Source organism: Artibeus jamaicensis, unplaced genomic scaffold (genome assembly GCF_021234435.1).
Source record: "Artibeus jamaicensis isolate MK-2021 breed Jamaican fruit bat unplaced genomic scaffold, CSHL_Jam_final contig_2790, whole genome shotgun sequence".
Lineage (NCBI taxonomy): Eukaryota > Metazoa > Chordata > Mammalia > Chiroptera > Phyllostomidae > Artibeus > Artibeus jamaicensis.
This window is the reverse complement of record NW_026521616.1, coordinates 3,400,166-3,418,799: the sequence shown is the minus strand read 5'-3', so window position 1 is coordinate 3,418,799 and position 18,634 is coordinate 3,400,166. Positions and strand designations below refer to the sequence as shown.

Here is an 18,634-nt window from a genome sequence, read left to right as displayed (position 1 = left end):
GAACATCCTGGGATTATTTCATTTGGAGTTTGGCCTGTTTCCTTTCTCCCTGTTCCATAAGGTGTAGTCCTGGGTAGCTGCTGTATCATTTTGGAACTTTAATCTTCTTGATGGTTTAACCCATCTTGGCGGTTGTAAGAAAAGGGAGAGCCCTGGCTGGTGTAGCTCAGTGGATTGAGCGCAGGCCTGCGAACCAGACAATCGCGGTTCGATTCCCAGTCAGGGCACATACTGGGGTTGCAGGCCGGTTCCCTGCAGGCCAGTTCCCAGCAGAGGATGCATGAAAGGCAGCCATACATTGATGTTTCTCTCCCTCTCTCCTTCCCTTCCCCTCTGAAGATAGACAAATAAAATCTTTAAAAAAAAAAAAAAAAAAAGCCTTGGGGAGGATTTATTTAAAAAAAAAAAAAAAAGGGAGAAAACCATTAGGATTCTGTGATAATTCCAGATCTTCCTATATGCTCTTTTGCACCCTGATTTTACTTCCTGACCTGGGACTGGAGCTTTATTTGTCCTATTGGTGCTGTGATGAAATGTCCTTATCTTTGAAAGTGTTGAGGCCCATAGCAAGACACTTTGTGCATTCTTCTTGCCTGTAACTCCTCAGTGACCAGAATTCTCAGGCTCAGGAGTAGTTCACTTCTGAGGTATCTATACTCTTTAATTTTCTGTGGCCCAAAGCTGAGTGAGTACAGGTACAAATACTGTAGCGGATCCCTTTTCCGTCTTGACACAAAAATGTTAACCAGTTCATTATGAACACCAGTTCATTAACCACTGAGACAACCATGGAAGTTTTGTTTTAGTTCAAAACTCTTGAGAACTATGCTGGGTACCAGGGATAAAGTGGTAAACAGGAAGTAATGGCCTTTTTGGAGCTTTTGGTCTAGTGGCGTGACAGACATGAGACAGATGGTTATAGTAAAGGGTGGTGAATATTTTATTATTTATGGGAATGCTCAGAGAGAATAGGAAGTGAGACAGCCTAAAAGCTGTATTTAGAGGGACTGAAACCCAATATTGTGGGACTGTGAAGTTTAAGAAGAGTAGCGCAATTGGAGAGGGGGAAGCAGAGTTCCTGGTCATGGAAGGCCTGTGTACTAAGTTTTTAAGGTAGGGTCTTCTGTGGAATATGGTACTGTGATACCCTGTGGCTTCTCTGAATGGGACAGATAGCAGAACACCTTGTGGCTCATAATCACCTGTCTTCCTAATGTTGCAGTGCCCTAAAGTACATGCCGCATGCAGTCCTCAAACTTTTGGAGAACATGCCTATGCCTTGGGAGCAGATACGGGATGTGCCTGTGCTATACCACATTACTGGAGCTATTTCCTTCGTCAATGAGATTCCCTGGGTCATTGAGCCTGTCTACATCTCCCAGTGGGGGTAAGAAAGGCAGGAATATGGTGGGTGGTAGTGGTAGGGAAGCAGTGGGTTGAAATCATTATGTGGCATTATTGTTGGCTTCCAGATCAATGTGGATTATGATGCGGCGAGAAAAAAGAGACAGGAGGCATTTCAAGAGAATGCGCTTTCCCCCTTTTGACGATGAGGAGCCGCCTTTGGACTATGCTGACAACATCCTAGATGTTGAGCCACTGGAGGCTATTCAGCTAGAACTGGACCCTGAGGAGGATGCCCCCGTGTTGGACTGGTTCTATGACCACCAGCCATTGAGAGACAGCAGGAAGTGAGTGTGGTTGGACTTACCACTCCCGTGAGAGTTTTGGAAATCCAGGAGTCTTGGGAGAACAGTTGGTAGTGTGGCTTGGTTCCTGGTACACCGGCCTGACATGGGCCTCTCTTTTTTTCCTAGGTATGTTAATGGCTCCACTTATCAGCGCTGGCAGTTCACACTGCCCATGATGTCTACTCTCTACCGCCTGGCCAATCAGCTTCTGACAGACTTGGTGGATGACAACTATTTCTATCTGTTTGATCTGAAGGCCTTCTTTACCTCCAAGGCACTCAATATGGCCATTCCTGGAGGCCCCAAATTTGAACCTCTGGTTCGAGATATCAACCTACAGTAAGTTGGAGAGAGTGGAGATTTGGGGTTGAATAAAATCTCATCTTGATTAGATTTTAACTAGTTTGCTCTAACGAACTAGATTTTAAGCTGTAACTAGTTTGCTCATCTTCGATTTTGTACCCTAGGGATGAAGACTGGAATGAATTCAATGACATTAACAAGATCATCATCCGGCAGCCTATCCGCACTGAGTACAAGATTGCTTTCCCTTACCTGTACAACAACCTTCCGCACCACGTGCACCTCACCTGGTGAGAGAGCGGGAACCACAGCTGGGGAAGAGAAGGCTGGCATTTAGGTTGGGCCTGGGCAAGAGAATCTTGGCTAACACTTGTTTCATTTTAGGTACCACACTCCTAATGTTGTATTCATCAAAACTGAGGATCCTGATTTGCCAGCTTTCTACTTTGATCCTTTGATCAACCCGATTTCCCACAGGCACTCAGTCAAGGTGAGAGGAAGGGACACATTTGACTTTCTAAGAGAAATTTTCTGACCTTGACCGAGGCGTTCCTAGATTAAGAGTCCATCAAGACGGAGTTATTTGTACAATTTTGGTTTCTGTGATTTTTGCATGTGGGCTTTATTATTACTCCTCCAGAACGCTTAAGTTCATTCTGGTATATTTCTACTGTGTTCTTTTTTCCCTTAAATTCTTTTCTTGATATTTAATTCATGCTTTTAAAGCATACAATTTGGTGCTATTTAGTTTATTCACAGAATTGGACAGCCATCAACTTTCAGGCAATTTTAGAACATTTTCATTTCCCCACAGAGAAACCTTGCACCCATTAGCAGTCACTCTCCATTTCCTCTGAACGTCCCTTTCCTGGGCAACTATTAATCTACTTTATGTTTCTGTATTTGCCTCTTCTGGAAATTTCATAGAATTATACAATATGTGGTCTTTCCTTTTTTCTTTTTTAAAAGTTTTATATGATTGTTTCATGTGCCCCCTGCTGTGGACCTGGCCTGTAACCCTGGCATGTGCCCTGACTGGGAATTGGACTGGCAGCCCTTTGGTTCACAGGCTGGCACTCAGTCCATTGAGCCACACCATCCAGGGCTCTTTCTTTTCTTTTCTTTTCTTTTTCACACAACATGTGGTCTTTTATGACTGGTTTCTTACGAACAGAATGTTTTTTGATATTTATCTATGTTCCATTCTGTTCTCAACATGAACAGATCTGCTTCCCCAAGGCTAGTTTTTGGAGCTTGGACAGGAGTTGAGAGCAGTGTTTACTTACGGTATTGGGCTCCTTTGGGAGGCCTTTGGTTATGAGCCAGTTGGAGTGTGACTGGTGATGGTTGCTTTCCTGGTTGGCTCTAGCTTGTTTTCTTGGCCCCCTTTGCCCTGGCCCTTTAGGGTTTCTCTTGTCGGGTAGCCCAGTTTCCGTGGCAGTCGTAGCCACTCTTCTTGGCCCCAGAGTGTTGTTTCCCTTTCATCCCAGGTCTCTGCTCCATTCAGCAAGAGCTGAACCTTTGGGGGTTCTTCTTTCAGAGCCAGGAACCATTGCCGGATGACGATGAGGAGTTTGAGCTCCCAGAGTTTGTAGAGCCCTTCCTGAAGGACACACCTCTCTACACCGACAATACAGCCAGTGGCATTGCCCTGCTCTGGGCCCCACGGCCCTTCAACCTACGCTCTGGTCGGACACGCCGGGCCCTGGACATACCCCTTGTCAAGAACTGGTAAAGCTACCACCTGGGGAGATGGTAGAGGATGTATAGGAGAAGACTCCAACTGGGTGGGCGTGCAGGCTCTATCAGTGTTGCTGACCTGGGGAGATGGTAGAGGATGTATAGGAGAAGACTCCGACTGGGTGGGCGTGCAGGCTCTATCAGTGTCGCTGGAAGTAGAGATGGGCCAATCTCTTCTGGGTTTGTTTTCCCAGGTATCGGGAGCATTGTCCTGCTGGGCAGCCTGTGAAAGTAAGGGTCTCTTACCAGAAGCTGCTTAAGTACTATGTGCTTAATGCCCTGAAGCATCGGCCCCCTAAAGCCCAAAAGAAGAGGTAAAGTACTTGTGGGCCCCTGCTCAGACTGCTTTTTATTTCCCCCCAAAATCAGAAGGCTAACATCACTGTCCTCATTCCCACCCCAGGTATCTGTTCCGCTCCTTTAAAGCCACCAAATTCTTTCAGTCTACGAAGCTGGACTGGGTTGAGGTGGGGCTACAGGTTTGCCGCCAGGGCTACAACATGCTCAACCTTCTCATTCACCGTAAAAATCTTAACTATCTTCACCTGGATTACAACTTCAACCTCAAGCCTGTCAAGACGCTTACCACCAAGGTGCCTGCACTGGACCTTAAGGGTCTCCTGGGCTTGAGGGATGGACTGATTTTGCTCTGGTCCTCAAAGAAGGCGTACTTTTAGTTGGGGCCATTGCTGATTAGTTTTTCTGTTCTTGGCATCTTCTCCAGGAAAGAAAGAAATCTCGTTTTGGGAATGCGTTCCACCTGTGTCGAGAAGTTCTGCGTTTAACTAAGCTGGTGGTAGATAGCCATGTGCAGTATCGATTGGGCAATGTGGATGCCTTCCAGGTAAGGCTATGTATCCCCAACCCCTACTGCAGGTGAAAAACCAGGTGAAGTCTGGGCTGACTGTGGAGATGGCTTTCGCTGAAAGCTAGATGGGGTATTTGTGTTGCAGCTGGCAGATGGATTGCAGTATATCTTCGCCCACGTGGGGCAGCTGACGGGCATGTACCGGTATAAATACAAGCTGATGCGGCAGATTCGCATGTGCAAGGACCTGAAGCATCTCATCTATTACCGCTTCAACACGGTGGGACCCTGCGCATGCACTCACTCTGTCAGAGCCATTTAATTCTGCATCCAGTCAGGGTGCTTTCCAGGGACCTGTTTGTGTCACTACCACCCTCACCTTGGGAATCTCAACGGCCCTCCTCCCCTCACTATTACCCCCATCCCCAAGCCCATCTGTAGGTCTAAATAGGAAATTTCAGTTACTGGTTTCTGTCTTAAATTTTCTCATTTACCCCATTTTAGCTGTTGAGGGCCCACATTTTTTCCTTTTTTCCCCTTTGCTGTCATACGTTCTCTTTCTATCCCATCTCTGCCCAATTTTCTGTTGTCGTCTAAATGAATTGCTAACTTATATTCTTGACTTGTGCTTGGGATCATAGGGCCCTGTAGGGAAGGGCCCTGGCTGCGGCTTCTGGGCTGCTGGCTGGCGGGTCTGGCTGTTTTTCATGCGCGGCATCACCCCCTTGCTGGAGCGGTGGCTGGGCAACCTCCTGGCCCGGCAGTTTGAAGGTGAGTGGTTTTTTCTCTGCCCAGGTTGTCCTGTTACATCTTCAAGAGTAGATCATATGTGTGCTTTTCTGTCTGCTGCCTTTGTCTGAGACCGAGAATCCCTGCTGGAGTGCCTCTAAGGCCCATTCTTTAATGAGTCAGGCCTTCTATTTTGTTTCTTGTTTTGTTATAATTGTGGTTAGTGAGGTGGTCATGAAGGTAGAGACTCTTGTTAAAAGCAGTGAATCTTTTTTCTTTTTTTGAGAAATTTAAAAAAGATTTTATTTGTTTATTTCTAGAGAGGGGAAGGGAGGGAGAAAGAGTAAGAGAAACATCAATATGTGGTTGCCTCTCGTGTGCCCCCAACTGGGGACCTGGCCCACAACCCAAGCATGTGTCCTGATTGGGACTCGAACCAGTGGACCTTTGGTTCATAGGCTGGTACTCAGTCCACTAAGCCACACCAGCCACAGCTAAAAGCAGTGAATTTTTTAATCACTTCACTTCTAGGCCGCCACTCAAAGGGGGTGGCAAAGACTGTGACAAAGCAGCGAGTGGAGTCACATTTTGATCTTGAGCTTCGGGCAGCCGTGATGCATGACATTCTGGACATGATGCCTGAGGGGATTAAACAGAACAAGGCCAGGACAATTCTGCAGCACCTCAGTGAAGCCTGGCGCTGCTGGAAGGCCAACATTCCCTGGAAGGTTGGTATCTCCCCAACTCTGAGGGAGTCATGCACATCATCTTCCTGGGGTTAGGATTACTACTCCTAGATGCTTTCAGGGGGCCGTGTGGCTCCCATCACTTTCTTTACTTTTAGAGAAAGTGGAAGGGAGGGAGAAGGAGAGAAACATCAATGTGTGAGAGATACATTGATCTGTTGCCTCTCACACTCTCCCAACTAGGGAGGGACATGGCCTGCAACCCAGGCATGTGTCCTGACTGGGGACTGAGCTGGAGACCTTTTGGTTCACAGGCTCGCACCGTCCAGTGAGCCACACTGGCCAGAGTTCCCATCACTTTCCCGTTGTGCCTTTTGCACATTCAGGTCCCTGGACTGCCAACACCCATAGAGAATATGATCCTTCGATATGTGAAGGCCAAGGCTGACTGGTGGACCAACACTGCCCACTACAACCGAGAACGCATCCGCCGTGGGGCCACTGTGGATAAAACTGTTTGCAAAAAGAACCTGGGCCGCCTCACCCGTCTCTACCTGAAGGCAGAACAGGAGCGACAGCACAACTACCTGAAGGTTAGGCATAGTAGGCTGGGCTGGGTTGCAGCGGATGGCAGGGGTGGACCTACAGAGCTGTGCCCATGCCTTGCTATGGAGGGATTGGCTACAGTAGGAGGCTAATTATTATGTCCGCCTTGCAGGATGGGCCTTACATCACAGCAGAGGAAGCTGTGGCAGTATATACCACCACTGTGCATTGGTTGGAAAGCCGCAGGTTCTCACCCATCCCATTCCCCCCTCTGTCCTATAAACATGACACCAAGTTGCTCATCTTGGCCTTGGAGCGGCTCAAGGAAGCTTATAGGTGAGGAGTGGAGTAGTTAGGTTCCTGTGGGAAGGCGACGGGGAGAGTGGCATTATCTTCCGAGTCCAAAGAAGGGTTTAGCCTCAGTCCCTTCTGGGGTTGGTTTCCTCTTGGTTCTCATTCACTTTCTTGTTGCCTCGTCAGTGTGAAGTCTCGGTTAAACCAGTCTCAGAGGGAGGAGCTGGGGCTTATTGAGCAAGCCTACGACAACCCACACGAGGCTTTGTCCCGCATTAAGCGTCACCTTCTCACACAGAGAGCTTTTAAAGAGGTGAGTGAGGTGCCCCCTGAGTTTCATTTTGGCTCTGTTGTTCATGGCACCCAGGTTGGCCAGTTGCCTCAGGTGATAGAGGTGGATTGGTGTGAGCCAGTTTCCCTACCCCACAGGTGGGCATTGAGTTCATGGATCTCTATAGCCACCTGGTGCCAGTGTACGATGTGGAACCCCTGGAGAAGATCACCGATGCCTACCTGGACCAGTACCTGTGGTATGAAGCTGACAAGCGCCGCCTTTTCCCACCCTGGATCAAGCCTGCTGACACAGAACCACCTCCTCTGCTCGTGTACAAGTGGTGCCAAGGTGAGCTTTTCTAGAATCACCCCTGAGCAAGGGAGGTGAGGTGAGTTCCACATCAGAATTCTCATGTGGGCAGCATAATCTGTTTAGTTTCTTGCTGCATGGTACCAAGGAAGTGAGTGTTACCGTTAAACTGAACACAGCTGACACTGCTAGCCATCCACGTGACTGGACAGAGTGGCAGTGCGGTGGGGTTGTGCAGTATGTGTCTGTCGTGGGCACGTGTGCAGAAAGGGAATTTCTGACCTTCTGGGGACCTGTCTGGGTTACTCTTCAGGCATCAATAACCTACAGGATGTATGGGAGACAAGTGAGGGTGAGTGCAATGTCATGCTGGAGTCACGCTTTGAGAAGATGTATGAAAAGATCGACTTGACCCTGTTGAACAGGCTGCTGCGACTCATTGTAGACCACAATATAGCTGACTACATGACAGCCAAGAACAACGTTGTCATCAACTATAAGGTGTGTCTTAGGGGCAGGGTAACGAGGAATTGTAGAGGGCATTGCCTTGCGCACTGAGGGTAGGTGCCGGAGAAGCCTAGGATGTGGCCAGGGGTTAAGAGTTGTAAGTCTCTCTTTCTAGGACATGAACCACACGAACTCATATGGGATCATCAGAGGCCTGCAGTTTGCCTCATTCATCGTGCAGTACTATGGCCTGGTGATGGATTTGCTTGTGTTGGGATTACACCGGGCCAGTGAGATGGCTGGGCCCCCTCAGATGCCAAATGACTTTCTCAGTTTCCAGGACATAGCCACTGAGACCGCCCACCCAATTCGTCTCTTCTGCAGATACATTGATCGCATCCACATTTTCTTCAGGTGAGAGCTCGTCTGGATTCATACCCTTTTCTTTTAATCCTCACCTGAGGGTATGTTTATTAATTTCAGGGAGTAGGGCCAGGAGAGAGAAATGTTAATGAGAGACAGGGAGAGGGAAAGGGAGGAAGGCCATCTGTCACATCCTGCGTGCGCCTGATTAGGGATCAGACTGACAGTCTGGGTATACAGGGCAGTGCTCCAAACTACTGAGCCGCCTGGTCAGGGCTGGATTCTTGTCTTTGCAGGGCATTGAGACATATGCCCAGCCTCTGAAAGTGGCTCTTGTACTGTAATTGACTTTCTGCTGGGTTGGGGCTCCAAAATGGAATGAAGTCCTGTGAGTAGGATAGGGGTTTGGGGTGGGCTCCATTACTAGCTGTAGGTCTGATGAGGTCCTAGTGTATGGGGCCCTCAGCAGTGCACCTTGCCTGGTGTAGGTTCACGGCAGATGAAGCTCGAGACCTGATTCAGCGTTACCTGACAGAGCACCCCGACCCCAACAATGAAAACATCGTTGGCTATAATAACAAGAAGTGCTGGCCCCGAGATGCCCGCATGCGCCTCATGAAACATGACGTCAACTTGTGAGTCCGAGAGGGGGTTGTGGGAGCTGGAAGAACACCAGCCTGAGGGATTCAGAGATCAACTAGAGGGGATTTAAGAGGTGGTGTCCTAGGTCCCCTTTCAGGATATCCTCACTCTTGCCTTGGAAGGGAATTTTCTTCCAGGAGACTGATGTGACCAAATGTTTTCTGTGGGCAGGGGTCGGGCAGTGTTCTGGGACATCAAGAACCGGCTGCCACGGTCAGTGACTACAGTTCAGTGGGAGAACAGCTTTGTGTCCGTGTACAGCAAGGACAACCCCAACCTGCTCTTCAACATGTGTGGCTTTGAGTGCCGCATTCTGCCTAAGTGTCGCACCAGCTATGAGGAGTTCACCCACAAGGATGGGGTCTGGAACCTACAGAATGAGGTACAACTTGGGAAGGGGGCTAGATATGGCATTGCCGTATGCCTCCCTGTGCCTCTGTGATAAATGGGGGTGAGGGGTAGTGACCAATTTTTCATTATTGGCCAGCTGAGGCTCGTGGGTGGGCAGGGCATAGTGTGGTCAGAGTTGGTCCTTGCTCTTTTGGCAGTACTGGAGACAGGTTCACCTTGACCTTGTGGTTTAGGTTACTAAGGAGCGGACAGCCCAGTGTTTCCTGCGTGTGGATGATGAGTCAATGCAGCGCTTCCACAACCGCGTGCGTCAAATACTGATGGCCTCTGGCTCCACCACCTTCACCAAGGTACGTCAGACAGTCAGCACCAGCTTTCGTCATGTCCTCTGTCCATCTTGAGTCTCTTTCAGCTCTTCCGTGGTTCTCCTTTCTTCCCAGTGTTGTCCACTGTACCAGTCTCCATGCTTAGAGTGTCAGATCAGCTCATAGTTGTTTGTCTGAGAATTCCCTGTAGGAATTCAGCCTATTTCTGTGTACTTTGATGATTCTAAATTAAGGTAAGAGTAGAAGTTGGGCCCTGGCTGGTGTAGCTCAGTGGATTGAGCTCTGGTCTGCGAACCAGATAACCGCAGTTCGATTCCCAGTCAGGGCACATGCCTGGGTTGCAGGCTGGTTCCCTGCAGGCCAGTTCCCAGCAGGGGACGCACGAAAGGCAACCATACATTGATGTTTCTCTCCCTCTCTCCTTCCCTTGCCCTCTAAAGATAAACAAATAAAATCTTTAAAAAATTAAAAAAAAAAAGTAGAAGTTGGGTTTTTATTTTTTAAAGATTATATTTCTTTTTAGAGGAGAAGGGAGGGAAAAAGAGAGGGAGGGAAACATCAGTGTGTGGTTGCCTCTCATTGGCCCTCTAATGGGGACCTGGCCTGCAACCCAAGCATGCACCATGACTGGGAATCGAACCGAGATCCTTTGGTTTGCAGGCCAGCACTCAATCCTCTGCGCCCCATCAGCTAGGATTAGAAGTTCGATTTTTTAGTTTTAACACCACTGACTTTGTATCTTACCAAGCACTAGTCATCCAAGTCCCGTAGCTCATCTTTTAAGTAGCATCTTTTAAATAACATAGTATGCATGTTGCAAAGCAAGTGTAAGTAGTAATTTCAGTGTTTATTTTCTCTGTCATTTGCTTCCAAAGGCCCAGCTGAAGGCATTTGGAATTGAAAAAGAATAATCTGAGGATTTGTTGAGTGTGTATGCTTAAGTTTTTACAAGGTTTAAAAAGTCATCTTGACCTTTCCATTTTCTCTTCTTGCCATTATATTGGTGAACATGAATGCCCTGGCCGATGCTCTCAAGAGCATCCATAATGCCAAAAAGAGAGGGAAACACCATGTTCTTAGTAGGCTGTTCTCCAAAGTCACTGTCTAATTTTTAACTAAGATGACGAGGCAGAGTTAAACTGGTGAATTTGAAAGCACTGTGATCACAGAGCTGGGAAAACTGAACTTCACAGGCAGGTTAAACAGGTGTGGTGTGTGCTCAGGCCCAGATTTGATGTGCAACTCAGAGATCTAGGAAAAAAATGGCAAAATAATCTGTACCTACCCTGTTGGTTTGTTTTCATTGTCATGACAGTTTCTGTTGGCATCCTGGTCCACAGAAGGAAGGCAAAAAAAAAAAAGAAAGCAAGTGGTAGAAAATCCTGGGGTTCTTTTTCTAGGACCGTAATACATACATAGAAATAAAGTATCTCAATGGATAAAAAAAGTCACTTCATCCTGGTTTCCCTCTGAATGAAAACTGTTAGCCGTAGCATTTTTCTTTGATTCTGACTTTCGTATCCCTTCAGATACACAGAACACGTAATGAAGAATGCTTTAAATTTGTTAGGGGTGTTTCTTTTGAAGGATACATTTTATCTTAATGTTTTTACTTAAAATTCCTTGTGATACCTTTTTTTTTTTTCTTTTTGGAATATAGTGCAAGGAAGAAGCTTGCCTTTTAGATTGGTAATTGCCTCTGAGTGTGAGGTAACAGGAATTATGTATCTCATTCATTCCATTGGTGCTAGTTGGTAGCTACTGCTTTGAGGGCATTATGGACGCACTACACGTAAGATAGAGTCTCTGCCTTCATTGAGCACATGTATCTAGTTGGAGACACAGATGCATAGTCAGAAGAACTCTAATAGGGCTATTGTATTATTTGGGACTCTGAGAATGCTCAAGTTAATGACCAGCCCACTCTGGGAGAAGGAGAGGTAAGCCTTCCTGAAAGAAAGAACACGATGAGGTGGTGAGGGAGGGCATTCCTTCAGCCAGAAGTGTGGAGAGGTAGCTAGTGTGGTACATGTTCGGCTCTAAGAAACTGAGAATTTACTGGAGTGAAATGGTGGAGTCGGTACTTTCAGTGGGTGGAGGCTGGGTGGATAAGCAAGAGCCAGCTTGTGGAGGACATTATACACCTTGTTAAAAGTTCAGTAAGAGTTAAGATTTACTGAAGCATGGGAGTGACTTTTAAAAAAATATTTTATTTATTTTTAGAGAGGGGAAGAGAGGGAGAGAAACATCAATGTGTGGTTGTCTCTCATGCGCCCCCTACTGGGGACCTGGCATGCAACCCAGACATGCGCTCTGACTGGGAATTGAACCTTGGATTCACAGGTCAGTTTTCAGTTCACCAAGCCACACCAGCCAGGGAAGGAGTGATTTTTTTAGATTTCTGTGGTAGGCAGTTCACTCTTTCAGCTGTGGGGAAGACGGGTTTAGAGGAATGGGATGTGAGATTGGGTTTCGGAACTACACCGGAGTCCAGATAAAAATTACGAATGCATTGAAAGTGCAGGTCAGGACAGGGAAACAGATTGGATAAGTAGTTAGCAGGTAAAATGAGCAGAGCTTCATTTTGATGGTATGCCAGAGGGACAGGAAGAAGTCAAAATAACATTCAGTTTTGGCATGTGTGACTAGGAGGGTAGATACTGGTATCACCGTCTGGAAGACTACCAGAAGAATAGCAGGTTTGGGGGGAAATGAGTTTAGTTTAGGATGTAAAAGCTTTGAGGTAACCTGGGAACATCCAGGTGGGGGTGTCCAGCAAGTATTTTTATATTTCTTTAATTCCGTGATAAACATACGTATGTGCATGTCTGTATTTTCCCCCCTAGTGGTTGGTGCCTCTTAAATTGATGGTCTCTTAGATTTGATGAAAAATACTGAGTTTGAAGCTCCAGAGAAACAAATAAGGAGAGAAAGTAAGAGCAGTAGGAATAACTTACAAGTCCACTTAGGATGTCCAAGTGGGGGCATTTTACAATCCAAAGCTTGGAGAAGATGACTGAGTTGATAAAGATTTAGGAACCTGGCCCTGGCTGGTGTAGCTCAGTGGATTGAGCACAGGCCTGCAAACCAGACAATCGAGGTTCGATTCCCAGTCAGGGCACATTCCTGGGTTGCAGGCCAGTTCCCTGCAGGCCAATTCCCAGCAGGGGATGCACAAAAAGCAACCATACATTGATGTTTCTCTCCCTCTCTCCTTCCCTTTCCCTCTAAAAAAGATAAATAAAATCTTTTAAAAAAATTAAAAAAAAAAAAGATTTAGGAACCTGTCAGCTAAATAAGATGGTTGAAAGCTCAAGAATGAGCAAGATTATCCAGGAAAAGTATAAGGAGATGAATTTGGACCCATTAGGAACACCAAGCAACAGTGTAGCCATACAGAGAGTGCTGCGACATAGGAGCCAAGGCTGTCAGGAGGGGGTGGCCACTTAACAGTTGCAGTTGCCTAAGAGTCTTTCAGTCAGATAAGGTCTGAAAAGTATCCATTGGATTTGGTGATCTGGACGTCACTGGTGACCTTAGCAAGGGCTGTTTCAGAAATAGTAGGGATAGAAGCCAGATTGCAGTGGATGAGGCTTTATGGGAAATGAGGGAGTGGAAATAGCAAGGACTGTCAATTTGCCAGAGCTGGAGTAAGGAGGAAGGACGTTAGATGCCACCTAGAGGGAGATGTAAGTCAGGGCAGGTATTTTTAAATGGCAGTGACTTGGGTCTGTTTTCATTGAGGAGGAGCCATAGCAGTTTAGGGTGCAACAAGTGTGGTAAGTGATGGAGCAGCGTTCTGGAGGAATTGTGTAGGGTTGGTAGAAAAGGCAAGCAGAGGAAACATCCTCTGAATGTAACAGAAAAGAGATCTGGATAGATGTGAATGTAGATAAGTTTATTTTTGTTTTATTGATTGATTGGAAAGAGAGAGAAACGTTGATTTATTGTTCCACTTATGTCTATGCATTCACTGGCTGATTCTTGTATGTTCCCTCACTGGGGACCAAAGCTGCAGCGTTGGCTTATCAGGATGACCCCCAACCAACTGAGCCACATGGGCAGGGCTGAATGTAGATACATTTAGTAGGAAGTTATAATAAGTCTTGAATTTTTCAGCTTTGCTTGGGCTGGAGTAAGAGGTCTGGGGTTTCGGACTTTTTATTTTTTCTTTTAATCCTCACCTGGGGACTTGCTTATTGCTTAAGGAAGGCAGAAAGGGAGAGAAACATCGACTTGAAAGAGAAACAGTGATTGGTTGCCTTTTGTAGGGGCCCTGACTGGGAATCAAACCTGAGGTCTTTGGTTTGCAGGACAACGCCCAAACAACTGAGCCACACTGGCCAGTGTTTCAGACTTTCAGGCGCAGTGTTGGGGGTATGGTAGGATTGTTGAAGAAGCTGTATGCTGAGAGCCTAGTGGGTGTCAAGAAAATGAAGACAGCTGTGAGTGCGAGTTCTTCCCAGAAGCACTCAGCTAACCAGTGATGGGATGGAAAAAGTGAGTAGATCATTATGGCAATTTAGGATTGGGCTTTTGCTGGAGGGCTGTTGTGGAGTGGTAAGGAATTGGATGTGGGGGAATTATGGCCCCTGTTGGAATCCTGGATTATGGGAGGGGTGAGAAGAACGAGAATGAAAGAGGCCATTGGCCTTAGGAAAAATGGAGGGATCAAGGGTATAAGGTGTGAGAGTTAAGAGTTTGAATAACGTAGAGTGTCAGAAGTTAGACAGCTGTGTACTCTAGTGCTTAGGAGGACCGGTTCTAGAATCAGATTGGGTTCATATCACCGCTCTTTCACTTTGCTAGTTGGGACTTTGGGCAGATCACCACTTTGGGCTTTAGTTCCCTCATCCATAAAATGGGTGTACTGATACATTACCCAGCTTTGTGAGAATTAAATAATGCATATACAGTCAACTGTATTAAATTGCTTAATGTTTGCTGTCATTAATTAGAGGGGTCCGAGATTATAATCAGCTAGAATATTGGGATTTGTTTCTTGAGGTATGGTAAAGTAAGGTAGTTCTTACAATAAAATTTCCTGGTATTTCAGGGTTGCTAATAAAAGGGAAATATCCAGTAGGGCTAGAGGTGGCCTGTTCCTGCCCCATAAAGTTTTCCTTCCCTTTTGGACTCCTATAATCATTGCTACCACCACCACTTGAGGCGCTCCCACCATTCTTGCTCTGGGTATATGCAGTGTTCTAGCTCAGGCTTAGAGCCGGGACCATTCTCTTCAGCTCTGGTAGTAACTGTGAAATAAGACTGAGATATTTAAATAGGACTGATTTGAAAGGGCCAGGAGTAACAGAAGGAAGATGCAATAGAAATGTAATAGAGATGCATCTTATTAGATAATCTGACTGAGATGGTCCAGCTATTTAGTTTTAACTTATGAAGGGCTATAAGGCTACCTTCCTGTTTAGGTTCCTGCCTCCTCACAGACAGTAGGCACTCTGTCCTGCCCACTGGGGAGCCCCTTTAAACATGTCTACATGGCTTGACGTCTAAGGTCAACAGGGAGAGACCTCGAGAGAGCACCTTTGCCTGGCAATAGATGTATTTTTCTGTTCTTTCTTATTTGTTTTTGTTTCAACATTCATTTGTTTATTTATTTGTGAAGACTTTATTTATTTAGCATCATTAGGTTTATAATAAAATTCAGAGGAAGGCACAGAGAGTTCCCATATATTCCCTGCCCCCACACATGCATATCCTTTCCCATTATCAATAACACTCCCCAGAGTAGTATAGTTTTTTACTGAGGACGAACCTGTATTGACACATCATGAACATCCAAAGTGCGTACAGTTCACTTTTGGTGGTATATATTCTATGGTTGGATTAAATTTATTGTGACATGTGGTATATGTCCATGATAGTATCATACTGAGTATTTTTACTCTCCTAAAAACCCTCTTGTTTTCTGCCTATTTATCTCTCCCCCTGCCGTCCAGTTGCTTATTTTCTTAACTGGTTGATTTTAGAAGAGGTGGAAAGGGTGAGAGAAACATCATCTGCTCTACCCATCCATGCACTTAATAGTTGCTGCTTTAAATTTTTTTTTCATTTTATTTTTTTAGGATTTTATTTATTTAAGGGCAGGAGAAAGACAGGGGGAAGATCAGTGTGTTGTTGCCTCTTGAACACCCCCAACTGGGGGCCTGGCTCACAACCCAGGCAAGTGCCCTGACTGGGAATGAAACTGGTGACCCTTCCGTTCACAGGCCAGCACTCAATCCACTGAGCCACACCAGCAAGGGCCAGAATTCTGACATATTCTTTACCTTAAAAGTCTTGCTTATATCTTCTGGCATTTTGTGGTTTGATCTTTTTTTATTGATTTTTTTCCAAAGAATGAGCTTTGGTTTCATTGGTATTCTTTTTCTGTTCATTGAAATAGAAAATGTATCTATTGATTTCTGTTTTTATGTTATCTTTCCTTTTTGCTAACTTCTGGTTTAATTTGCTAGTTAATGAAAGGTTATAATTAACTAAAACCTTTAATTAATTAGGTTTAATTAAATAAAAGTTTTCTAATTTGTTAAGGTAAGAAGATGATAAGTTTTGGACCTTTCTTTTTAAAAATATTTTTTCTTTATTTTTAGAGAGGGGAAGGGAGGGAGAAAGTGAGAGAGAGAGAGAAACATCAATGTGTGGTTGCCTCTCATGTGTCCCATACTGGGGACCTGGCCCGCAACCCAGGCATGTGCCCTGACTGGGAATCGAACCTGCGACCCTTTGGTTTGCAGTCCGTGCTTAATCCACTGAGCTATGCCAGCCAGGGCTAGGACCTTTCTTTTTAATAAAAGCATTCAGTACTATAGATTTTCCTTGTAAGCACTACTTTGGCTATGTTTCTCAAATTTTGATAGGTTATTTTCACTTTCATTCAGCTAAAAATATTTTCTAATTTCCTGTATGAGTTTTTATTTCATCCATAGGTTATTTAGAGCAATGCTGTTTATTTTTCCAATATTTGAGGGTTTTCCAAGTGTTTTTCTGTTACTTATTTCTAGTTTAATTGCATTATAGTCAGAAATCATATCGTGTGTAATCTTAGTTCTTTCAGCTGTATTAAGACTTATTTTTTAGGTCTAGTACATGTAATCTATCTTGTGACTCTCACATGTACTTGGAAAGAATCTGTTCTGCTATTGTTCAGTGGGAGCGTTTTATAAATGTCACTTAGAGCTAGTCGGTTTATTGATTGTGTTGGTCAAGCCTTTCTATATCCTAAGATTTTTTTGTTTACTTGTATCAGTTACTAAGAAAGGAGTGTTGGGAATCTCCAACTATAATTGTGGATTTATTTATTTTCCATTTCAAGTCCTTTTTGGGGGTGAGAGGGCTTCAGAGATACTTCACTTTGTTAAAGATATCCAAGTTTATCCCCTGGCTGGTGTAGCTCAGTGGATTGAGCACAGGACTGCAAACCAGAGGATCGCAGTTCAATTCCCAGTCAGGGCACATGCCTGGGTTGCAGGCCAGTTCCCAGCAGGGGACCCATGAGAGGCAACCATACATTGATGTTTTTCTCCCTCTCTCCTTCCCTTCCCCTCTAAAGATAAGTAAATAAAGTCTTTTAAAAAAAGATATCCAAGCTTATAGCATAAAGCCACATGACATTTTTAAAAGAAATTTGTACATTTTTTTGAGCATGGAAGAATGTCTGAAAGTCAGATTGCTCTGGTATCTTTAAAATATTTAGTTGAGCCTTGGCCAGGTGGTTCATTTGGTTGTAGTATTGTCCCGTACACAAATTGTTTGCAGGTTCAATTCCCAGTGAGAGCACATACCTAGGTTTTGGGTTCCATCCCTGGTCGAGGCACCTGCAGGAGGCAGCCAATTAATGTTTTTCTCTCACATCAATGTTTTTCTTTCCCTTTGCTTTATTTCTAACATCATATCCTTGGGTGAGGATTAAAAAAATATATTTAGTCGAGCCCTGGCTGGTGTAGCTTGGTGGATTGAGCACGAGCCTGCAACCCAGAGGGTAGCGATTCGATTCCCAGTCAGGGCACATGCCTGGGTTGCAGGCCAGTTCCCAGCAGGGGACGCACTGGAGGCAGCCATGCATTGATGTTTTTCTCCCTTTCTCCTTCCCTTCCCCTCTAAAAATAAGTAAATAAAATCTAAAAAAAATAAAAAGGCAACTAGGACATTTTGCTGAGAGTTGGGGAGAGAGTAATTAATTGCCCAGCAGATGGAAAACTGAGGGGTCATCCAGGATGTTAGCTTAGGGGGCTTGGGAACTATGTCACTGATACCAAAATGCACACTGACAAATCTTTTGTCCAAGGAGCAGTGAACCTGCATGTGGATGATGACCAAGGAATGTGCTGGGGACGGGGCGGGGGGTGGTGCTGAACCATGTACCTGAAGAGACAGGGGCCCGACAGCCAGCACACGCGTGCAGGCTTCTGTGGATAGAAGCAACTCCATTGACTCCCAAAAGGAACATGTATTGTTCATACACTTGGGTATGATTATGTGAGTTTTTTTGAGTCTTACACTTTAACAGGTTGATCATTTTTTTTGCTTCATGTATTTTGAAGATCTGTTATTAGGTATGTGATATATTTAGGATTATTATGTTTTCCTAATGAATTGACTCTTTATCATTATGAAATGCCCCTCTATTCCTGGTAATATCCTGTTATGAAAGTCTACTTTGATACCAGTAGTGCCACTTGAGCTTTGGATGGCTGTCTTTTTCCAGCTTTTTGCTTTTAACCTGTGTGTTTATAATTAAAGTGCATTTCTTGTAGATGGCATATGGTAAATCTTGTTTTGATTCTATCTGTATTTTCCTCTGTGATTTATTATTTTTAAAGATTTTATTTATCTTTAGAGGGGAAGGGAAGGAGAGAGGGAGAGAATATCAATGTATGGTTGCCTCTCATGTGTCCCATGCTGGGAACTGGCCTGCAACCCAGGCATGTGCCCTGACTGGGAACTGAACCGCAGTTGTTTGGTTTGCAGTCCTGTGCTCAATCCACTGAGCTACACCAGCCAGGGCTTTAATATTTTAATTTATCTTTACTTTTTGCTTATTGACTACGCTTCTTTGTTTTATGTATTTTTTAAAAATAATCTTATTTATTGATTTGAGAGAGAGA

At 45.1% G+C, this 18,634-nt stretch overlaps 1 protein-coding gene across 1 annotated transcript in view; it reads left to right on the top strand.

The window, feature by feature from the left end:
- PRPF8 (pre-mRNA processing factor 8) overlaps positions 1–18,634 on the top strand; it is a 33,061-nt gene that overhangs the window by 1,534 nt on the left and 12,893 nt on the right. The window contains exons 4-24 of the mRNA XM_037133698.2: positions 1,223–1,387; positions 1,473–1,691; positions 1,818–2,030; positions 2,159–2,284; positions 2,379–2,484; positions 3,535–3,725; positions 3,929–4,048; positions 4,138–4,327; positions 4,459–4,578; positions 4,688–4,822; positions 5,184–5,313; positions 5,803–5,999; positions 6,344–6,550; positions 6,676–6,839; positions 6,984–7,110; positions 7,227–7,419; positions 7,694–7,881; positions 8,003–8,241; positions 8,679–8,825; positions 9,004–9,214; positions 9,417–9,533. Of these exons, the coding sequence (XP_036989593.2) occupies positions 1,223–1,387; positions 1,473–1,691; positions 1,818–2,030; positions 2,159–2,284; positions 2,379–2,484; positions 3,535–3,725; positions 3,929–4,048; positions 4,138–4,327; positions 4,459–4,578; positions 4,688–4,822; positions 5,184–5,313; positions 5,803–5,999; positions 6,344–6,550; positions 6,676–6,839; positions 6,984–7,110; positions 7,227–7,419; positions 7,694–7,881; positions 8,003–8,241; positions 8,679–8,825; positions 9,004–9,214; positions 9,417–9,533 (3,505 nt within the window). The remainder of the gene's footprint in view (positions 1–1,222; positions 1,388–1,472; positions 1,692–1,817; positions 2,031–2,158; positions 2,285–2,378; positions 2,485–3,534; positions 3,726–3,928; positions 4,049–4,137; positions 4,328–4,458; positions 4,579–4,687; positions 4,823–5,183; positions 5,314–5,802; positions 6,000–6,343; positions 6,551–6,675; positions 6,840–6,983; positions 7,111–7,226; positions 7,420–7,693; positions 7,882–8,002; positions 8,242–8,678; positions 8,826–9,003; positions 9,215–9,416; positions 9,534–18,634) is intronic.